Source organism: Vidua macroura, chromosome 1 (assembly GCF_024509145.1).
Source record: "Vidua macroura isolate BioBank_ID:100142 chromosome 1, ASM2450914v1, whole genome shotgun sequence".
Lineage (NCBI taxonomy): Eukaryota > Metazoa > Chordata > Aves > Passeriformes > Viduidae > Vidua > Vidua macroura.
Window position 1 is genome coordinate 133,260,303 of NC_071571.1, and position 22,801 is coordinate 133,283,103.

Genomic DNA, 22,801 nt, shown 5'->3' on the forward strand with positions numbered 1-22,801 from the left:
AAAACTGCTTCAGAGTGGTCCCATCACTGCAACCAAGAGCACAGCAAGGAAATTGCCAAGAGAAGCCACCAGCATAAGTGTTCACCAAAAAGGGCCCTAAAATAGGGCTGGTGAGGTAAAATTATGCTGCTCGGAAGGGATAATAGTGTGCACCCAGACTTACAGAAAAGCCAGAAGAGATTTTGCTTGGAGCCAAGGACTGTCAAAGGCCAGCCAAAAATCAAAGAGAAGGACAGCAAAGAGAAGGCTGACAGACACTCTGCTTTCACAGAAAAACTCAGCATCACATGCTTTCCTTCACTTTCCTACGAAATCCAGAGGAAGGCTAGAGAGCAAAAGGACAGAGGCAACTCAACAAGGAACAAAGCAAAAGTAGAGATAAACAGGCAGATTCACCCTGAAAGCATCCACTTCTGCCTGGGGTCATACATTATTCTCTGAAGCTCACTATTCCTTGGAATACTTCAAGGCTGTGTTCCAGCTGTTTTGTAACTCTGTGTGGAAAGGGTCACTCCTGAGGTATCAACTTAGGCAATTCAAGATCCAACACTTGGTTAACCCCCAGCTTTTCAAAAAAAAATCCTGCAATCAACTCTCCAATTTGCCTGGACTGACCTCCATAAACCTTCCAGAGTTGTTCATGGGATTAATGACCAAAATTGAGCAGCTGCACCTCTCTCCCAGAGGCCAAGGAAAAGAGGCACTTGGAGCACACAGCTGCTGCTGCTTGGCCAATGTTTCCCATTTAGCCGGCTTACCATACCCTTCTGCCGCAAGCCTTGGCTTTTTTTTCCTGGATTTGCCTCTCAGTCGCTGCTGGATTTCACCTTGCAAATGTGTGCTCCACAAGCAACGCTCTGCCCCTCCGACAGGACAGCATCAGGTGAACCAGGCGGGTGTGAGGGCCAGGTGGGAGCCAGGGCTGGGGGTGGCACCAGGCGCACCCTCACCTGCTCGGAGCTGCGGCCGCGCCGCGCCCTGCAGAGCAGGAGCCCCTCCGCGCACAGCGGGCCCGGCGGGGCCCGGCAGCAGCACCGCGCCCTCCGACCGGGCCCTCCGACCGCGCCTGGCCCTCAGACCTCGCCCTCAGACCGGGCCCTCCGACCGCGCCTGGCCCTCAGACCTCGCCCTCAGACCGGGCCCTCCGACCGCGCCCTGAGACCGCGCCCGGCCCCACCGCTCCCTCCGACCGCGCCTGAAGCGCCGGGGCCGGGCAGGGAGGGAGCTCAGAATAGCTCGAAGAAGGAGCCTACGAAGTGGTAATTCATTATGAAGTGATAGTAATTCACTATTTCTCAAGGAACATGACCTAGCAACCATCTGGAGAAAGGGGCACACAGCGGGTTTGTAAGAAAACAAAATCCTTTTTTCACAAAGTACCTCACTGGAGGTCAAGTGGAGTTAAAATGGTACATCTATCTCTGGCCTGGGACTTGCATTTATGGCTAATTCCCAGACAATAAGGGTGATTTATTCTTGCTGTTTTTCACAGCTTCCTTTCGGATGTTTCTGGTACCCTTGAGGGAAAGGCATTGCAGGACTGGGTCTTCTCTTGTGAAAGTCCTTGTAGACTTAGACAAGCAGCACTGCTGGAGATGTGGAATGAGCTCATTAACAGGGAAATGATGCCACTGCAATGCCTGCCCTGCAACTGAGGGCCTGATGTAAGCATGCTATGCTAGCCTCACCAAAAAGCCCTTTCTCAGAAGAAAATTGCTTTGTGAAGGCTGTGATTGACTGGATGACCTGGGGGAAACCCTTTCCCAGTAAAATAAGGCTTATACATATTTTTCAAGAAACAGGATTAACTGTGGGCATTGTGAATGAAATGGAGGAGAGTGAGTAAAATAAAATTGTATAATGTGTTTCATAACTTGATTTGTTTTTATTTTTCATCGGCACAGCCAGATGTAACCAGTCCAGTGACTTCAGGAGGACCCCACAACAATCCTCTTACAAAGCCAACTTTGTAGCCTTGGTGTCACAGTTGCTCTGGTGTACCTGGGAGACGAGGCTCCACACACCCTGAGGAGCTCTGGAAGAGCTTTTCTTCCACTCCTGAGCAAGGCTGCTGTGTGTATCCGTTTGTATCCCAAGACACTTTGCCAATCCATATCTCCACTTTTGTAACCTGGGAGGTTAAGCACCTACAGAATGAGTTTAACGGAAACATGTGAGGTATATGAAGACAAAGGAAAGATCTATGCTCTAGGTCACAGGAATTTTCTACTTTTGTCATTCTAGGTTGCTGGTCTCTTCTCATCTGCCTAAATCTGGTTCTTGAAAACTGTAGGAGGGGAAACTGGGCTAATTTTGGTGGTGTCCTGGTTGCAAGGTAGGGACATGGTATGGCTTTGTTGCTGTTCTATACCACCCACATGTCACTGCTGGGGACATGGTTTTGGGGGGAAGCAAAAGTGAGTGTGTCACCGAAACTGCAGGGAAAACAGAAACTCTCTAACAACATCTTTTCAGTGTTAGAGAATTAGCATTATGTTATTTTGGATATGCAATAGAAATAATTTTGTCCATATATATGCCGGGGTTCAGCACTGAAAATCACTCCATCACACATAGTTCTTTACCAGACTTTTCACATATTTATATATAAAAACCCAAAGAAATTCTCATTAAATGGTCCTAAATTATACAATTCTTAGCACTCAATCTCCTATTGGTTATTGATCCCTTTGCCTTTGATGTAAATAAAATGATTCTGTCCTTATTCTGTAGTTCTCTTATCCATCTTTCCGCAGACCAGGTGTCTCTGACCACACCACAGGGTGATGTTTGTTAATATTTTTCTCCTGTGTATCTTGTGGCTACTCCCAAACTGTAGATGTTAAGTTCATCAGGCCTCATCTCACCCAGCACTGGTGAACAGAGTTGTTTGAAGAGAAACTGCAATTTTCCTTTTACTGGGGCAAAGGTGAGCAATCCCCTGACTAAAGTTACATTAAAAAAATTTAGAAGTTGTATCATTTCCAACAAGTGCACCATTTTTGCCTCCTTCTCCCCAGTGGGAAGGCTGTCAGCATCAGCCCTGAGGACTCCATCCTCTGCCATTACTGTCCATCTCCTCTTATTTTCTCTGAGACAGAGCAGTGGTAAGAGACAGGATTAAGTAAGCTTCCATTCACAGACATGACAACATAATATGCTTGGGGCCCACCTTTTGAAGCATTTGAATCTCTGTTTGAGGTCATCTGGTGACTTCAGGTTTAACCTAGAACACATGTGGTCCCAGTTACTGAAATGTGACACAGCCATTTAGCCTGCCCAGGGCATAATTTTTGGCATTTGAGTGCTCAGATATCACGTGGTATATTTTAAAATACACCACTCAGAGCTATAAAAAAGTACAGATGTCTGGCCAGCTATAGCCGGTTGGAACACGACAGGATTAGGGATGTTTCCTTAGCAGGTGACATGGGAAATAGGAGATCATTTGGCAGATGTACTGCTGTTAGTGCTTAATGTACAAAAGGGCCATTATGGTGGCCTAGCTTGTCAGTTCTTTTTTTCTTAATGATTACTTTCAATTGCAATACAAGTGAGAAATCTAAATTTCAAATTACTTTTTTGAAAATATTCTTCCTTTGTTCTTGTTGCCCAAGTTGTAATTACATGCGCACCTTGTGTTCTTAGTGTAGCTGGAAACATTTGTTTTAAATTTGAATTCACTTCAAATGCAATATCCTAAGGATTTGTAGCCCCTCCAGCTGCATTTTCATTTCCATACAGCTACTCTTTCTCATTGACCATGTTCTGTAGAAGAAGTGAGACTAAAAGCTTTCTTTCAATGAGGCAGTCATACCACATGGACTCACATAGAACTATGAAAGTCTAGGGAGAATTGTGGTCCCAAGGACTGCAGCTTTCTCTAGCATATTAGTTTGGACCACAACTCCTAAACCTATAGAAAAAATATATAAAAATTGTATTGTAAAAAAATACAAATTGTAAGTTGTTTTGGATTTTATTTTTCAGTTATCCCAAGCATGAATATGTCTACTAGATGTACATTTCAGGAATTTTTTTTTCCAAGACTCCTAACTCAAAATGTTGAGTTACCTTTGAACATCCAGTTGTCCATCACAATCATTGAGAATATTACCAAGAAGGAGACTCAAGATGCAAGGACTGAAGACACCATTTATTAAAGGGTAGATGTCTAATTAGCACAAACTGGCAACAAGACATTGCCAGACTCTAGAACATCTTTATTTCCAGCACCTTGCCCACTCGTCCCCTAGACCCAGTGAACTCTGAATTCCCTAGACTTCAGCAGAGCAGCAAAGAGAATGTGAGCAATCCAGATTACCTCTGCACCAAACCTTTGATTTAGTTGCTCATAAAACCAAGTCCTGCCTGGGAAACTGGGTGGCAAATATAATACCATTCATTCATGCATTCATTCAAATCACCATCTATTTCACAAGCAGGCTTTTGGCTGATGCTAAACTTTGAAGTGTTTGCTGTGGTCAGAATGGAAGATCCAGAAAGACTTAAGGAGTGAAATGCCAGAGGATCCAGTAAAATCAGCTTAGCACTGGCTGAGCAGGGTGCAGAGGGTCAGTGTAAGCCTCTGACACATACTAGAGGGAACGTGTGGCGGCAGGAAGTGCCTGCCAGTGAGGCTGCCTATTAACTCAAAGGAACACTTCTCTACATTTGAAAAAGTTGATTTTTCTGCATTGTTTTACAGTAGTACTCTAGAGATGCATTGGTAGAGGCACTAACAAATGCCTTGTTTGCCATCTTTAAGATTTAGAAATTAAATAGAAGACATTTATTGAATAGGCATCTGCAGTATACAGTAGGGAATTATTATGTAAGCAAGACTGTGAAGAAATAAATCAACCCATGGCTTTTTTTTCTTAGGCTGTCATGATCACCTTAGCAGAATTGCCTTGCTGTTTCCTTCCATCACAGAAGTTACCCAGTATTTCATGCTGGTGCAGATGCTAGTGCATGGAAGACCTACAGGAAGTCTTGTAGCAACTCAAAAGACTTCCTGTTCTTCTATTGCAGCTACCCCATCAGCAAGACATCAACTAACTTGCTCATTCTTACAAAACAAAAATTAGTTTGGTTAACTCCAGCAGACTCACAGAACACACAACTTATCTAGGAAAACAAGCAGAAGTGAGGTGGCCTCTTACTTTCCTGATATTGCCCTGGGAATCCTGAAAATAGGGTTTTGTGATATCCTTTAGATCTTCCATTAAACCTTTAATATCATCAGATTCTTCAGCACTCCCATTTTATGGTGCTAAGTAATTTTAGGTCATTAAAACTGTCTCCAAAGTTTAAATGCTTTATATAGCTGACATTACATAAAATCAAGGTTACACGTTCAGCCTCTTAACATGGACATATCTTTCTTGAACTGCCTTTTTTGTAGGATTTACCACCCAATTTCAAAAATTCTTAATTCTAGTCACCTCAGCAAGACTGCAAATTAAAGGCTATCTCAGCCTGCTGCCATCAGGACAGGACTGAGTGTAAGAATTACATACGTTTAACCTAATGCTTTTTACAGCAAAGAATTTTAATTAGATTCTAGATACACCAGACAAATTTCACCTCATTATGCTAGGCTTATTTCTCAAATTCTTTAACAGAAAACCTGAAATTTTTCCCTTTGCAAGAGGGAAAAAATAAGGGAGCTCCTAAACTGTCTTTTAGGGGACTTCGGAAAGCATCCTAAAGGGCTTTGACTGCAACAACAGATCACAGATCAGAGAACACTAGCATTCCCACCACACAACAGATTTCAGAGACTTCCAGAACAAATTAACCCCTTCTTGTGAATTCCATAGAATCTGTATTCTTTACATATAGCAACTGAAACCCAGCAGATTGCAGTGGCTACCAGTCATGCCTTCCTTCATGACTAACAGATCTTTGTGCCTCTTCCCCACCCCAGCCAGCCAGGTTTTACCCTCTTCTTTGTAAAAGCAGGACATGCCACTTTCACTGCCTCATTTCTCCTTTTGCATTATTGATTTTGAAAAAACAACTTATAGAGTCAATGATGGGCTAAACTGGGTAGAAAATATCCTTTTTTTATTCCACAGGTCTGCAGAAAGGGGAAAACAAAAAAGGCAGCAACTGTAGGATAATCCATCTGTGGATGGACAAACTTTAGTGTATCTGCTAATTCACACAGTGGAAGTTTGCTTTACAACAAAAGCGATTTTACTGTCTCTTGTTTATGCATTGGCCATTTCACTGCAAACCCCTTTAGGGACACAAACTGACTTGAAGACCCCATCAGCCCTGAGTGAAGACAGAATTATTTCTGTGCTGTTGTACACTAGACCAGATTCAGATCAAGCAGCAATTTATTAAAAACCCCCAAACACTTCCCCTCTCCCTTCACTTCTATTATTTAGAAGACAAGTCTGTCACAGGTGTAGTCTTCTCTACAATCCACTAAAACATACTATAGAGTGGGATTCTAAGTTGGCATTCCAGATGACAAGCTTATGAAAAGCACACTGTACAAAAGAAACCATCACAAGTAAGTCAGTGTTTAAGGAATTTTTATTAAACCAAGAATTTTATAATCCAAATTATGTTTCTTTGCTCAGCTATCAATTCTCACTGTCAACTAAAACAGTGGTGATAATCTGAGCTTTTCCACAGTAAAGAATTACAAAATTAAAGAAAGGAATGCTTTAAATTTTTGTACTGTGCTGAAAATTCTTTTCCCCTGGGTTTATAAAACATTAATTTGTATTTTTTATTTTACTATTTTTTTTTAAATTTTAAATCAATAAGTAATCTAGGACTAGCATCTGTTTTGCTAGCCCCGGCGTTGCTCTGTACGTAAGCTTCAAAGTTTCCTTTCCTTTTTTTATTTATTTTATATTTTGCAATGTTTTTCTCAATATTTAATAGTTTTTCCATGTTTAGATTTTTTTTTCTTCGGTGAAGCGAAGTTCTAGATTGTAGTCCCGGATAGCTCTGCAAAGAAAAACAACGCTGTTATGTTTTAAAACAAAAGCAGCACCTTGTATGTTTTCTGACACGTTCACTACTGTATACCATGCAACACTCTGGGCTTTCACTGTTTCAATGATACCAAAGTTCTCTAGAAACAGAGTATGAGAGGTCCTCCCAGTTTTTAGGGGACACAAAAGTATTCAGAAGTCTGTGATCCTTGGCAAGACAACCCTGACTCTAGAACTGGACAGTCCCTTAGACAGCACTGCTTTAAGCACAATGTTACTGTGATTGCCTGCGGGGCACCTCTACTCTTGAGGCTCCTCAAATAACTACCCTAGCAGTATCTTCAGTTTCCAATTACTAAAACATCATGGAGCAGATGGAGTAATAGTCTCAGAGTATGGGCATCTTAGTTCAGGAGAGACAATCTATTCAGCACTTATCTCCAGAAACAGAAATGTGTAAAAGTCATGACTGAAATTCTTCCTCCAAAAGAAAAATGTTATTCCATCAAATGTTAAATCAGGCACCTTCAAATGATAGCTACAAATGTGGAAAGCAAGTTCACAGGCAAAACCTAACTAGACAGAAGAGATAATAGATTCCTTTTTATCCAGAACTTCACATTTTTTCCCTGACAAAATTGTTAAGGTACCACCATTTGCCTCTGTCACACACAGTTAAGATACCAACCCCACAGAAGGCAATGAAGAAAAATCACTATTTTAACTGATATTAAATTCACCCAAATGCAAAGTCAAGACAATATACAGTTTAGTTCTCACTTACTAGACAATTTTAGAATCTGGTAAGTATATACAAACTACAGTGTAAATAAGCTCTTTAATTTCTAAGGAGAAAGGGGGTTGGAGTACCATTTTAAGATAATTTCAATTCCACAAGTTGTTCTCAATAGTATGAATAGCAGCATTTGACAGAACTGGCTATTTTTGCACACATGCTAAATGTATTGTTAGAAACAATGACATGTCAGTAGCTTTTGCTAACCAAGTGACCACGGAAATTTTTTTATCATCGCTGCTACTTCCTCTGGCTGCACACGGCACAGAGCCTGGACACATGCTGCTTACAAGGCCACGGACCAAACACTTGCCTTAGTCAACCTATGGAACTACAGCAGCCAAACTTACTTATTAAACACTTGGAACCCCAGTGGGATTATTAACTGCCTTTTGAGCAGCCTCTTTAGCTTGGTGGGCTTGTAGTACGGCTACAGCTTCATCAACCTGTTAAGTACAAATGAAAAATTAATTAAGGGAAGCTCAGCAATTTTTGTATATTTAAGTTAATAATAAAGTGGAAATGATGCATATAAACAATGCCTACATTGTTGAAAAATGAGAACATTACAATTCCAGTAAGTAAGTAAGTCGCTGTCACCCTCTGAAAGAGGATACTCTTGCCCTGAGCCACCACTGCATTGCTGTTACTCCACTGTGCCAGCACGAACAACTGTTAGATCAGTGTAGACTTAACCACCTACGGAACCAGCGCAAGGCAAAGTCCACCTACCTTCGAACGAAGAGACTCAGGAGACTCCAGCATGTGGAGGAGTTCAGAGTTGTCAATCTCCAACAACATACCAGTGATCTTACCCGCCAGAGTAGGGTGCATGCTTTGAATAAGGGGGAATAGACGTTCACCTAGAAAGAAGAAAGTTAGTCAGGGACAAATCCAGCCTAAATTTAAGGGATAAGGGAAACAAACTTGTTCTACTGCTAAAACCATTTACTCTGCATTTCAAGATTGAAAAAGTGTACTTTAACTGTCCTGCTACAATGCATCATGTACGTACCTAACATCTGCTTTTGTTCTTGTGGAGGGGCAGAAGCCAACATGGAAGCAGTCAAGGGTTCCTGACCTTGCACATGGACAGCAGGCTGCAAATTAATACTTGAAAATTAAACCCTGGCTCATAATTAGGTGCAGCTTCAAACAGCCAGTATTTCACAACTCAGCATACACAATGCCTACAGTGTCAGAAACATCAAAGAAATTAACAACTATGCCTATTTAACCAAATATTACTGGTTAGAGCTGAGTGATGATGCTGAAGATTATTAGAAACTGCTCCACTGAGGAGCAAACACAAGAATTTAGGCTAAGGTATGAGGGAACTGAAAAGCACAAAGCAACATGGGATCACATCCTGTCCCAGGTGAACTTAAAATATACTTAACTCCCTAGTGCTTTTACTCTACTGCCATGGTGCAGAGCCTGAATTGCCCTCCCATCACCCTCACGACCTTCCTCTGCAAAGAACATCAGTAAAAGCACAGAGCAGTTCCCCAGATCACATACCTGCTGCATAGCAACCTGCGGCTGCGTGTTGAGGTGCTGCTGAGGATTGCGAACACCCGCAGCGTATTTGTACTGTGGTACCGTGCGCACGGCAGGAGTGGCCGCAGTAGCTGCTGCTGCAGGACGTGGACCCATCGTTTGTGTTGATGTATTAGCTGAAAAAATAGTAACAGAATTCCATATGTGAATAATTATTATAATTATTTTGCCTAACAAACCAATTTGAATCAAACACCTAATTTAGGTATTGTGTTATAGATTCATCTTAATAATATTGTCAACTGTCACATCACTGGTCACATACAAAGGTTCAAATCTTGAAATTTACTGGATGCTGATTTCCAGTCACTTCATTCATTAATTGCCCTTTTTACATGCTACTGGAAAAAATGCACTTTGTTTGAGTATTAATATAATTTCATTACAAGCTAAAGGACATTTGATTTCCTGAGCACATTATGTCAGTCATTCTAAAACAGATACTTTTAGGAAGTAAATGGCTGGCTGATAACATTCTGGGAGAATTATGCCTTCAGAGAGAGGTTGTGGACTCCCTATCCCTGGAGATGTGCAAGACCAGCCTGGATGGGGCTCTGAGTACCCTAGTCTAGTGGAGGGTAAAATATAAAAAAATTACTAAGAGCTAAAATTGTATCATCTCAATATTTCTACATGCAACCTATGATTACAATTGCTGCAACTATGTTTAGAAATGACAGAAGCCATCGTACAGCATTACTGAAGCACACACAAGAGTAAGTGCTTCATCCTGAAGAGATGGGATCACAGCTGGAGTCTTTGCTGGGACAGTATTTATAGCAATTACTAGAAGGTGATATTAGCTTATTCATTAGGAATATCACATGCGATATTAAACTGACAAATGTTTATTTTGTGACACCATGCTGAACCAGCAAAATTGGAACAGAAGTCCAATACTTAAAGTTTGCACAAATCAAACTCACCAACACGCTGCGTTGACATGACTCGTGGAACTTGGGAAGAAGCTGGTCTCATGGTACTGAACGGTGGTCTGGGTGCTGCTGGGCGGATCGCACCAGGCATGTTTTGGAATGCTATGGTTTAGAAAAAATACACTGTTAGATGCTGAAACACTGAGTGATGATGACAACATGACAAACAGAAGACTAATACAGCAATGCCATGAAAATCTATCTGGAAGTGCAAAGGTAGATGCTACGGAGTTTACAGCAATCACTGGAAAGAGGTAAAGAAGTGACTTACGATGAGGTCTGGCACCCTGAGCAGTCCAGCGAGGACTAGGTCTAGCAAGTTGAGCGAGCTGATTAGTAGGATAGTACGCAGCACGGTTCTGAGTCTGCCAAACACAACAACATCCCTTAACTTTGCTGTCTGTGAAGGGCATGCTGAACAGCCCTGCACCCTCCCACTAGGAGATTAAAATGCTGAAATCACAGACACATGCTAACCGTTCTATTTACTGTTAAATCTAAGCAGGTTTTATATGCAATACAAAATATTAAGTTACTCATCTCTACACGTACCTGAGGAATAGCTGCCATGAAGTATCCTGAAGGAGGTGCTGGCTGGTAGGGGTTGATTACAGGATTAGGTACTGCTCTTACACTTGCCATCCTCTGCATGTACTGGTTGGTGAGATGAGCTTGGCGCTCCTCTTTACGTTGGGCTAGAGCTACATATAATGGTTTAGTAGCCACGATTCTACCATTCATTTCTGTGACTGCTTTGGTGGCTTCTTCTGGTGACGAAAAGCATACAAATCCAAATCCTTTGCTGCGGCCACCTTCCATCATCACCTGTCAGTACAAAATTTAGTTTTAAAACTAAATCTTCTGTGCCGCACCTATACAACTTGCATGAGTTTCTTGTTTCAGCTTATTAGAAATGAGACCACAGGTTTCTTTTACCGGGTATTTTATAAAAATGAGTATTATTGTGTAATAAATAGCTAACTGTTGCCTGAATAGAGATGAAAATCTCATTAAAATAATAATGAGCACAATCTTGCACTGAAAGATGCAATTTTTCTCACTTTAGTTCACTAAATTTCAAGAAAAGATGATCATATGGTGTTTAACCTGACATGTACAATAATCAAGAAAGATGATGCCCACGTTTACAGTGGGTCACGTCTGTTACTGAATGAAATTAACTTTTTTCTGGTGACAGATCACTACTCATTTTCAGAGAACAGATGAGCACTCTATGAACAATCTATGAACTTTACCTTTGCACTAGTGATTGTACCAAATGGGGAGAACTCTTTTCGGAGACGCTCATCATCAATCCCATCATCAAGATTTTTCACATAAAGGTTTACACCCTAAGAAAACAGGCAAATTATTTTTAAAAGCAATTGTTCTGTGTAAATCTCAGAACATCATATAACAGAGTCAAACCTCCTGATTTAAAACTGAACCTGGTATCTGGTGATCCTGTCCTGCTTCATTTGTTCAAACTTGCGCTTCAGCTCCGTCTGTCTTTCCACCTTTTTCTGAGCCCGGCCAACATAGATTTGTTTTCCATTGAGCTCTTTCCCATTCATTTCATCTACAGCCTTCATTGACAAACAAGAAGTTAGCAATGTACTCCAGCATTTTTCAGACACACAAAAAATGCAATTAAAATTAAAAATCTATGTAAATATTCTAGAGAAAGAGCTAATCCATCTTGAAATACCACTAATTGAAACAAAATACCCCAAGACTTCCTCACTTATGGTAACATGAAAACAGTTTTCCAAGTATGCTTCTGTCTTGTTGAAGACAAGTCACAAGGGATGCAAACCACTTTTTTTTTTTACATGGAGCTGAAGGAAAAAACCCAAGTTGCAAGAACTACTTCTCCAGCCTTATCTGGCTAATGGCAGAGAAAAGCAAATAAAAAGTAAGCAAATAAAGTTGAAAATCTTTAATTCACCTAGTTCTGTCTTTAAGTAACACCTGAAACTGTAATAGCTACCAGATCTTTCTATACTAAATGTTAAGCTACAGATGATATGTACACTTTTTTTTTTTCATTTTTAGTCTTTTATTAGGGAAATAATTAAAAGTATGAAAATGTGAACTTCTTCCCTTCATACTGTTTTGAGATACAGCTCTTCAGATGCAAAAACTCTGGCATGTATTTACTCAATTAATTTAAAACCAGGTTTATTGTATATGTTTATGATCAAAGCCATTAGACATTTTTACAGATATTGGAATTTTATGTTATTTAAAACACTCAACATGTGATTCTGACTACAATAAGAGAAACTATTCATCAATTAATGTATGCAAGACTGAAAAATGGAGATGTTCTAAAGACAGACAGGATTTGTTCTAGTCTCTTGCTTGTACACTTGCAGTATAGACAAATCACCAAAATGCCTTTTGAAAAGCAAACTTTGTTTTGTACAGCATTTTTTTCCCTGATGCCTAAGGAAAAAAATGTCCCTACTGTCACAGTAAATTGACATATCAAAGCCACCAGTTGACAAAAAATTAAGTTATACAGCATACTGGCATGATATAGACATTTACATGAATAAAAAGGACCCTTTTTCCAAAGTTACCCCTTGGAGTAAAAGCAACATTACAGGGCTCTATGACTATTCTCTCACAGTTATGCCAAATGTGCTTTATAAAACTAATAGCTTTCCTGCTGACTTTTCAGAAAACACAATTCTTTCTGCCTTTTGTGCAAAAGGCAGAAAGGCACAAACATTTTGTGCAACCAAACTGGATCCAGTGATTCAGAGATGTAGTAATTCACTATGCTGTATATTGCTCAGCATGCGAGAGTCCAAATATCACTAAGATCTTTAAGCCCAACTACAACAGGTTTTAGAATTATTCAAGATTTCCCATTTCTACACTAGTTCCAGTTGTACCAGAGTATCTTGACTTAATAGGCTTCTCAGACCAACTGACATCTGCTCATAGGAAAACATTCTAAATGACAGAAACTCTGCTAAATAATTTAGGCAGTGAGCACCTCTTTTTGCAGTGTCCTTGACCAATTAAAAAAACTTAATCACTCAATGAAACATATTATTTGGGTCTCAGTTACAGGATTCCTAAAATTAAGTCCAAAAGCTTACTTTTTGGGCATCTTCATGTCTTTCAAAACTAACGAAGCCAAAGCCTTTGGATTTTCCACTCTCATCAGTCATAACTTTCACACTTAGAGCAGGACCTTAAAAGAGAATGAAATACTTATGCTTCATATACAGTGTATTCTTCTCACCTTTTGGACATTCTCTTTAGAAGACAGTACTTAGTTTATTTCACTTGTATTACAAAGGACTCCTGCACTAATAATAGTATCAAGTAAATGTCATCCATTAGTATGAAATTACTGATTTGCCCTGATGAACTTCAGCAGCTATGGCTGAAGTTCATCATGCTGAATTTATTTTCTAATGCATTTTCAACCAAAATTTCACCTCAGAGTGAAAGAAAATTTCACCACAAAGTGAAAGAAATTTGTTTCATCATTATAAGTTCTGACACTTGAAAAGTATTAGTGCTTCCATGCTTTGAAGCAGGTACTGAAAAAGCCAGAGGAAGGCCTTGCAATGAGGTATACATTTCACTATTTATCCTGGCGAAAGGCCATCCTAGTTCAGCTATTTCATAACCTCTGAAAAATTGCAGTTCAGACTCATTTAGAAGTAGCCTATTTAGCTGTAGCAGCTAAATTCGCTACTGTTTCAACCACTGATACTTGAAGAGCAGAAAGGAATTTCCTGTTTGTGCTGTTTAAGACTGCTACAGGGTCTCTCTTACTAGGCTTTCCCTTGTTTTACATAATAGCCAGTGAAGAACAGCAAAAGCACACAGGAAAGAAAATAAATTTAAAAAAAGGTGAGATTGAAAATAAAACGTGAAGAATCTCTAATGGCCTTAAGGGATTTGCCATTTCCTATTCTGATGGTAACACATCATATACATTACTACATCATGGTCATAATGTCCACCATAATTTTGCCCTGTGCGTAACTGAGGATCAAGGTAGAATCTCATAGCTTGGTGCTGGAATAGCTCCTTGTAATTTTCTACTAGGTCAACCACCACAATGCAACTGAATAACAGGGGTAAGTTTGCAGGTCAATGAAAGCAGTAGTAAATTCATTAGTCACACATCCTGTAGGTGCATTTATAAAATCAATCTCTACTAAACCAGAGAACATTGGAGAACCCATGGACACATTACTTCCAGATTACTGAAAACAGTTCTGATGGCAGGATTAAATATGATATTCTGCCTATTTAAAATTCAGGTATTACTGCATTTTTGGATCTGAAGCTGGAATTAAGTACTAACTTTTCAGTAACCTTTATTACATTTCTACATCAACATCCCACAGCCCTGATTTCTTGCATTTCAAGGCACTGTACAGATAAGATGCATGTAGTAAATTGAAGTTCACTTGTGTTTATATAAACATTAAGACATTACCAAACTTGCCAAAGAGTTCCTTAAGTCTCTCATCATCCATGTCTTCTCCAAAATTTTTGATGTAAACATTGGTGAATTCTTTTGCTCTGGCTCCAAGCTCTGCCTCACGTTCCTTGCGGGATTTAAACCTTCCAACAAATCTGGTTGCATGAAGAACAGAATAATACAGATTAAAGCAAGTGTCTCAAGGTTTAAAAATTTACTTTAATCCTCTGGCATTGTATTTTATTCCTAATCAGTCTTGTTCACTATAGGTATGAAATTCTTCAGATAAAATATTTATGATAAAACTCAAGTCAAAAAAACAACTCCACTGTCCTTTGCTACACCAGCATGTTTATCCCAGTTACAAGGCATGAAAATGCTTTCAAGCCATTGGTGAGATTGTTCACTCTTATAAAAGAGCCTTTGACAACAAGAGCTCAACAATGGAAAGAGTACTAAGAGGCTCAACAGAAATTCTAGATAACAGCATAATCCCTGTGCCATGCTAAAAACATGGTAGCCTAAAAACAGTTACTGCTCTCTGATTCAGTTTTTAAGCAAGATATATTGAACTAACTGCCCACCCCCCCAACACACCTCTCAAAGACTTTATCAAAGACACTGTTTCTAGGCACAGGGAAATAAATAGTTCAACTTGCTCTTGAGTCAAATGCCATTGCAAATTGGCTGGGAACACCAATGGTTATATACTGGCAGAAAATGAGCAGAACCTGAACATAACATTCTGCAGTCCAAGGACATGCCCTAGCACAGGCTGTACATGGCTGACCGATTCTTGACTGTAGCAGACTCCCACTTTCAAATTTTATTGTAAGCTCTAACTTTATAGTTACAAATTTGGCAAATGCGATACAGCAGCATACGGTACCTCAGTAATTTTTAAACTTTGACAATTTCACCTAATTTATAGCAATTGAGTATAGTAAGAATAGAAGTGCAATGTGTTCAGCAGACTTTGATAGTGAAGTGCTTAAATTGATTTCTAAAAGACTAGTCTGAATAGAAATTAAAAGCAAAATTAACTGAATAAAAACATCCACAATATGTCAGTCAAGAACCGAACAAGCAGGAAAACCAAAGTTTCAAAACATATCTTTTCCCTGTACATGTCTTGATCTATCCATCTCTATTATCCTTTTTCCTTGATCAATACATCTCTGTTATCCTTTTTCCAAACCCTCCTAAGTATCTAGAAAGCTGTTTTTTGCAATTATACCAAACACCATAATGATCCCTTAGGCAGATCTGTGAGGCACGGTCACTCCCCCAGCCTAAATATTATTAAAGAAGTTGCCAAATAATATTTTTCCTACAATGCAGAATAGTGATAACATTTAAAACATTATACTTCTCTAAGTTTTATTTCCAACTCCCTAGATATGCCTACTAACAGACATTCATACAAAAATATGAGTCTAATCTGACCACTCTTTAGTGCCAAGTAAGCACCCTTTAGTGCTAAGTATCAGCTGTCTCCAAGTGTATGGATAATACACTTAGCTCACAACTCTTATAAAGGATGTATTATTTACAAATACTCAATGCATTGTATTTTATCTCAGACCAATAAGATCAGAAAACCAGGGAAGATCCCAAATCCTCATTACAGTATTGGCTTGTAAGAGAATTCATACAGTGATTTTTTTTCCTCCAGAGTCCATTATTTGTCTTTTTGAACTTTTACTGACTCCAGAACAAGCAGGTGATACAATTCTTAAAATCCCTAGCACTAAAAACTCTACATCTTCTTAAAATTAGAAATTTTCAGAACAACCTTCCCTTCCTAGGTAAGCTTTTAAATCTTTGTCTGCCCTAAGCTGAATTTCAGTTTGCTGATCCCCAAATACTTATTTATGTACTTACACTTTGCGGTCATTAAGCAGCATACCATTCATTTTTTCAATAGCTCTTTCTGCAGCTTCTTGTGTCTCAAAATGCACAAATCCATAACCCTTGGATCCATTTTCATCACACACCACCTATTAATGAAAAACCTTGTTGTAATACCCATGGAATCTTTCCAGCATAAACTGATGAGTTTGTGTGTCAATACATTTTATTTTCCACTAACCTTACAAGACAGGATGTTCCCAAAAGCAGAAAATGTGTCATACAAAGCTTTGTTATCAATTGATTTGTCCAAGTTTTTGATGAAGATATTTCCTACACCGCTTTTGCGTAGAGATGGATCGCGCTGAGACCACATGATGCGCACTGGTTTGCCCTTAATGACATCAAAGTTCATGGTGTCCAAAGCTCTTTCAGCTGGAAAAACATTATGGAATTAGTAGAAAATGCTAGTTATCTTAATAAGCACACAAATACCAGCTGAAGTATAATTCTTAATAATATTTTTATTATTTCAAATCCAGCACCATCACTAAGCTGCAAACCCAAGCCTCCAGTGTACTCTGCTGTATGCAAGGGAGAACTGGCAGAAACTCATCAGCAAAAGCTGCACTTCGGAAGGAGCACAAGTCAGCTGAGAAAGCTGCAGAAATCTCATAAGCCCATAGACTAGATCTAAGAAAAGATGCTATGGTGACAGGAGGAAAAACAGCAAGTGGCAGCTGTTATAAAGTTTTAAAATTTGTGAAAATCAGCTGGCATCTCCCATATCACATAGATGTATATTGTGTCAATGAGAATGCTTCTAGGGGTACTGCTTGCGCCTATAGGAGGCCTTTTGCAAATATTAACATCAGAGCACCTACAACACCAATACCCCTCAACTAACAAAATTTCTTTGCTAAGTGAACATTCAAGCCTCATTCAGGCAGCTATTTCACACAACTTCCTCACTGACCAAAAAGATCTGTAATGAAATTCTGGGCAAGAGACAGTTCAAAGAGATTCAAAACTAGCACTTAGTTTAGAAAATCTGAAATGATGCATTTCATTTTAAAAAGCTCACAATGAAATACATATGAGCTCAATGAAAGAGCAAGCATTAAAACAGCAAATCAGGGTAATGTAAACCAGGTTTTGTTACTCCAATGGAGTGGTTTTTCCAGTAGAACTCCACAACTAACTTTTCAAATCCTGCATGTAAAATTTCTTGTGTATTTAGATGGGAAAGTATCAAGACTTGCTCATTTTTCTCACGTCTCTCCAAAGCCACAAGACATGTCTGTGATGTTATAACTCATCTTGTGTATTTAAGCACAAGAGAGCAATAGTTCTCAAGTATAGCAGTTCCTTTTCACCCCTCCTCCTGTAAGTCTGGAAGAACACTGAAAAAAGTCCCAAAAAATACCTGAAGTTACTCCCATGGGTGCTAACTCACTTCACTGTAATTTGCAAATATCAAAACAATATTATGTTAACAAGACTGAAATCAGCTTAGTGATAGTTTAAATACAGCAACTGTGTTAGTTAAAATTTTCTTGGGAGGACCAAGGGCCAATCACATTGTGAAAACCCTTATTTAATGTTTTTGTTCTTTAATTGCTGCTTTTGTCTTGAGCTATACTGTTGCATGCCATGGCCAAAGACAATTTGCAGTGAGCCTGGGATTCAGCTGATGTACCATGTTTTATAACCTTTCTTGTGACATTTTAATATTAAAAATAAATTTTAAGATTATATTCTCCAAAAGACATATAAAGAGATGGACATCTAATATTTTAATGGGAAAAAGATTATTGATACTATTACCATATTCACATGACAATAGCAACTCAGCAACTTATTTAAACTGAAGCCACAAAAATTACATGCCAGTCTTCTAAATAAGTTAATAAAGCTTTCAAAAACTTTAATATAAATTAAGCAGGAGAGAGAAAGCAACCTAGATAGTATTAATGAGAAAGAAAAATTATTGGATATCAGACTGGCCACAGTAGAAACTTGTAATAATACTTCACTACTGCCCTGGAAGTCATTGGAATTACTACTGCCAGCACCAATAGATCTGCCAGCAACAAATAGTTCATTATTTCCAGAAGTAGTAACAGGGCTTCCTTTACTTGAAAAGAGGTTTTTCTAATTCATGCTAATTGCTTCTAGAATAATCCTGACAGTCCTCACAAATGTGTGCTCCTAGACACATTTCCCATCCATCTGACTGAAAGTGGGTCCATGGGTCCTTTGCAAACATTACCACTCTCAACAAATAGCGAGCCTGTGTCTTAGACCAGCACAATTTCTCCCGAAGACAGCATGGAAACTTCAACAGCTCTCCTCATCTCCCCTCTGGAGCAGAAATACAAGAAATTTAAGTTTTTCTGCCGAATCGACACCACATTGTCATTCCATGGTAGATTTTTAAAACATTACTAGACTCTATCTACAACCAGGTACAAGCTACTCTCATTAAAATTCCCAACGAGTGAAACTGGCTCACTTTCATTACATTTCAGTCATAAAAGGCTGCGCCAGTTGCAGGAGGCAGCTCCATTCGGCAGCGAACTTGTTACCCATGGACACACCTACCCGGGCTGTACTTCTGCTGATTCTGCCGGAACTCTCATTGAATGACTCACCAGCTCCCATTTTAGTCGTGAGCAACTGGACAGTCCACTTCAACAATTTCAAAATCACTCAGAATATACACTTAATGCTAACCTATGCCAAAGGTAAACAGCAATAGCTATGAAACAAAAAAACCTCTGGAAATATGACCGTTCTAAAAACCCAAAGAATTCTGATGCAGTTTCAGATTACTCAAGAATGTTTCTAGTTTAGTGATTAAACAAGATTGCCCGAGTTCTACTCCAGACTATGACTCAAATTCAGAAAAGTCACAACTCTGACATGTGTGCATACCTCACACATGTGTCATCAGGCCTAATTCGTTTTTAGAAGAGCTTTGAGATCCCTCGTTTACAGATAGCTGGTGATGTCAAACACACCTTCAAAGCTATTTTTCAAAACCCAAGGTAGTCGTTACTAGCTACTTAATAGGCATAGCCTGAGATGTAGCTAAAAATTTGGCCAAACCAATAAAATTTATCTAGTCTGGAATCAGAATAAAACCAGGATGATTGTAAGAATAACCATTCATCCTCAAAACTTATATTTCAAGATTTCTGTAAATGGACATAATGACCTACAAAAAGATCCTAGCAAATGCTTTCTAGGTATTTGCCAAAATTACAAAATTTTGAAAAATCTTGAAGTATAATCGTGCAATACTATTGAAGTATATTTTAAACAACTGCTTCCAGATATGTGCCAGATGCAGGTTTGATAAAGATGAGAAATACTTTTAGCTGAACTGGACTAATTATAGACTAAAATATGTGTACCTCCCAAAGCCTGAAAAACACAACATTTGGAGTAACAGCATCTTTCTAAGAGGCATATTCAAAAACTGAACTAAGCACTGCTCAGGTAAAAAAAAAAAAAAGCTCTGTTTGTTCCCACATTTGACAAATTACAAACCCAGTCACAAAATGCACTGGTTGCTCAACTAATGACAATAATAAAGTCAGCCCTTACGGAACTCTGTCAATACTAAGGACAAGCAGCATTTGCATCACCTTTATCTTATACCCTGATATAATTAGATTACAGTACTGACCTGTGCTAACCCCTTATTTTTTCTGAGAAACTGTACCAGACATTTTTATTTAATGAAAGCAAAGTATGTCAAAACAAGCATTCAAACACTCTCATCCTAAAGAACGGCTGAATAAATCAAAAGCTCGCTGAACTGAGAGAGCTGATAACAGGTGGAGTATCTGCCTATTAAGAAGATGAGACAGTAACTTTTACTACGTACATACAGATACCATCGGTACACCAAAGTCTGATCTGATAATGGCTGTATGCTAAAGCTAACTCTCAAAGCCAGTTAAATCTAATTGCTTGAAATGTTTGTAATTTAAGTATCTCACTTTCATATGCTTAAAAATAAAACCATTATAGTGGAAAACTGTTTACTTAACTGTACTTGAAAACACGTATCTTCCAGTTGGCCAATTATTTTTTTTTATTGGACTCCACAAAACCTAGAACCAGTAACAGTAGGTTCTTTTAGGGAAACACCCTCCAAATGGATCACACCGTGTTTCCCAACATGACCAGAACTGCACAGAAAGTTTCTTTACTGATATAACTTTGGAGAAGCAGTGTGAAAACGCTTCATGAAAAAACAAGTTTCATAAAAACGCGACTTGGAGGAAACAATGTCAGAGAATTTACTGCGAAGAGACAGGAATGGGAGCACAGCTCGGGCTCCAGTTACATGAGGAAGAAAAAGCACAAGGAGGCCCGAGCAGTTTAATGTCCTCCTGCACGTGACAGACCTGCCATGGTGTTTTAACAAACGCTTCGGCCTGGACGCCTGTGAAACTACCCAGCCACGCCAGTGCGTCCTACTTCCTTCTCCCGGCCTCTTAACCACGCACTCACACACACCCAGCTCCTGCGCGGTTATTAAAAGGTGCTAATGACTGCGATGTTTTCCTCAAGCTACCCTTCATCTCGGACGGACGTGAAGAGTCGCCCGCACTCTCATCCACAATCCCCTCCCCGGGAGCGGGGGCAGCCCCGCCGGGCCACCGGGGCTCCCCGGGCGCTCCCCCGCCCATCGCCGGGGCCCCGCGGCCGCTCTCGATCCGCGGAAGCGCCTCCCTCCGCCCCGCTTCTCCGGTCGCCACGAGGCGCGGGCGGCCCGGGCCCCGTGTAAGCGCCGGCCCCACCGCCAACTTCCCCCCGCGCCCCGCCGGGTCCGCCCCGTCCCGGGCGGCAAAATGGATGCGGGGCGGCGGCCGGGGCGGGGGGCAGGGGACAAACATGGCTCCGCCGGCGCCCGCGGCCCGGCACTCACCGTCGGCGGGCTGCTGGAAGTTGACATAGGCGTATCCGAGCGAGCGGCGGGTGATCATGTCCCTGCAGACGCGGATGGAGAGGATGGGCCCGGCCGGGCTGAACTTCTCGTAGAGCATGGCCTCGGTCACGTCGGGGTGCAGGTCCCCCACGTAGAGCGAGGCCATGGGGTAGCTGGGGGCGCTGGGGTTCATCCTGCCGCCGTCTCCCGGCGCGGGGGGGGCGCTGACGAGGCGGAGGCCGCGGCGGTCGGTGCGAGCGGGGCCGGCGAAGGCGGCGCGGGGCCGCTCGGACTCAACGGCTGCGGCGGGTGCGGCGGATGGGCGGGCGGGGGTCGGGTCGCGCCGTGCGGGCCGGGTGGAGCTGGCGGCGGCGGGTACTGCGCTCGGCGGGGTCGGGCTCGCTGTGTGTCTCCTCTCGGCTGCGCCGGGTCCGGGGACTTCGCTTCACCGGGTTATTTTATATCAAACCGGCCGTTTGCAGAAAGGTTGTCGGGAAGGTTGGATGAGGAAAGAGGATTATTTTTTTAAAAGGTTTTTTAAAATTTTTGGATTTTTTTTGGCTTTTTTAAATATTTTTTTAGTAATAAATGGTGCTGCGGGGCCGGGCCGGCGTGTCCGGGTGGTCCGGAGCACACGCACTGCGCACACAGCTCCGACGGCGGCCGGGGGACAAGGGGGCGGCCGCCGCCCCGGCCGCGCTCTATATATACCCGCCCCGCCCCCCCGCCCCCGCCGCGCGGCGCGCCACGCACCGCGCCGCGCGCACCGCGCACGCGCACCTGCGAGCGGGGGTGGGGACACGCGCGGCAGCCGACTCGGAGCGGCGGCTTCGGCGCATGCGCGAGGGCGGGACGGGTCGGGGGGAGTGGCCGCGCGGGGAGTGCGCCTGCGCCCGCCCGGCGTCACGGGGGGCGGTGTGAGTGTGGGGGCGGCTCGGCGGCAGGGCGCACGCGCGGGAGGGAGCGCACATGTGCGCGGTCGGCGGAGGGCGGGTGGGAGGAAGTGCGCGTGCGCGCCGAGCGGACCAACGGCCGGCACGGGGCGGGACGTTAGCGGCGAGCTCGCGAGCTCCGCGCGCCCCACCCGCCGCGGGCCGGGCCCCGCGGGGGAGCGCGCGCGCGCGCGCGCGCGCGGGCGGGGCGGGGCGGGGCAGGTCGCGCGCTCGGGGCCAGAAGAGGGCGGGGCTCGCGCGGCCGCCCGGCGCGTGCGCGGGGAGGGCGGCGGCGGAGGAAAGTTGGGAGATGCTGCGGCTCCCGGAGGAATGTTGTCACTAGGCCGGGAATAAAGCGGGA

The 22,801-nt window shown here is 41.8% G+C and overlaps 2 protein-coding genes across 4 annotated transcripts; one reads left to right on the forward strand and one right to left on the reverse strand.

Annotated features, from left to right (window-relative positions):
- Positions 1-790: 790 nt before the first annotated feature.
- Positions 791-4,091, forward strand: LOC128810026 (swi5-dependent recombination DNA repair protein 1 homolog). Its single transcript, XM_053982545.1, has 2 exons — positions 791-1,259; positions 2,245-4,091. Exons 1-2 carry the CDS (start codon positions 835-837, stop codon positions 2,282-2,284), a joined length of 465 nt encoding a protein of 154 aa, XP_053838520.1. The 5' UTR covers positions 791-834; the 3' UTR covers positions 2,285-4,091.
- Positions 4,092-6,534: 2,443 nt separating this feature from the next.
- On the reverse strand, positions 6,535-22,200 carry PABPC1 (poly(A) binding protein cytoplasmic 1). 3 transcript variants are annotated; one of them, XM_053972796.1, is made up of 15 exons: positions 21,509-22,198; positions 16,805-16,998; positions 16,597-16,712; positions 14,737-14,867; positions 13,367-13,461; positions 11,702-11,839; positions 11,510-11,605; positions 10,806-11,078; positions 10,525-10,618; positions 10,245-10,355; positions 9,280-9,434; positions 8,774-8,858; positions 8,491-8,621; positions 8,109-8,204; positions 6,535-6,975 (listed from the first exon to the last, which is right to left on the reverse strand). In XM_053972796.1, exons 1-14 carry the CDS (start codon positions 21,699-21,701, stop codon positions 8,112-8,114), a joined length of 1,905 nt encoding a protein of 634 aa, XP_053828771.1. In that variant the 5' UTR covers positions 21,702-22,198; the 3' UTR covers positions 6,535-6,975; positions 8,109-8,111. The 3 variants fall into 3 exon arrangements, with proteins under 3 accessions (XP_053828771.1, XP_053828763.1, XP_053828780.1); XM_053972788.1 differs by having other exon boundaries at positions 14,728-14,867; XM_053972805.1 differs by lacking the exons at positions 6,535-6,975; positions 8,109-8,204; positions 8,491-8,621; ... (5 more) ...; positions 11,510-11,605; positions 13,367-13,461 and having other exon boundaries at positions 11,749-11,839; positions 14,728-14,867; positions 21,509-22,200.
- Positions 22,201-22,801: the final 601 nt, after the last annotated feature.

What these genes read in the sequence shown, in the direction of transcription:
- LOC128810026 (XM_053982545.1), top strand. Translation starts at nt 835, where the DNA reads ATGTGTGCTCCACAAGCAACGCTCTGCCCCTCCGACAGGACAGCATCA. An exon ending in AAGAAGGAGCCTACGAAGTG is followed by an intron (nt 1,260 to 2,244) that starts GTAATTCATTAT and finishes TTGTCATTCTAG; the next exon opens with GTTGCTGGTCTCTTCTCATC.
- PABPC1 (XM_053972788.1), bottom strand. Translation starts at nt 21,701, where the DNA reads ATGAACCCCAGCGCCCCCAGCTACCCCATGGCCTCGCTCTACGTGGGG. An exon ending in TCATGGCAGCTATTCCTCAG is followed by an intron (nt 10,619 to 10,805) that starts GTACGTGTAGAG and finishes TGTGTTTGGCAG; the next exon opens with ACTCAGAACCGTGCTGCGTA. An exon ending in AGAACAAAAGCAGATGTTAG is followed by an intron (nt 8,622 to 8,773) that starts GTACGTACATGA and finishes TCTTCTTTCTAG; the next exon opens with GTGAACGTCTATTCCCCCTT.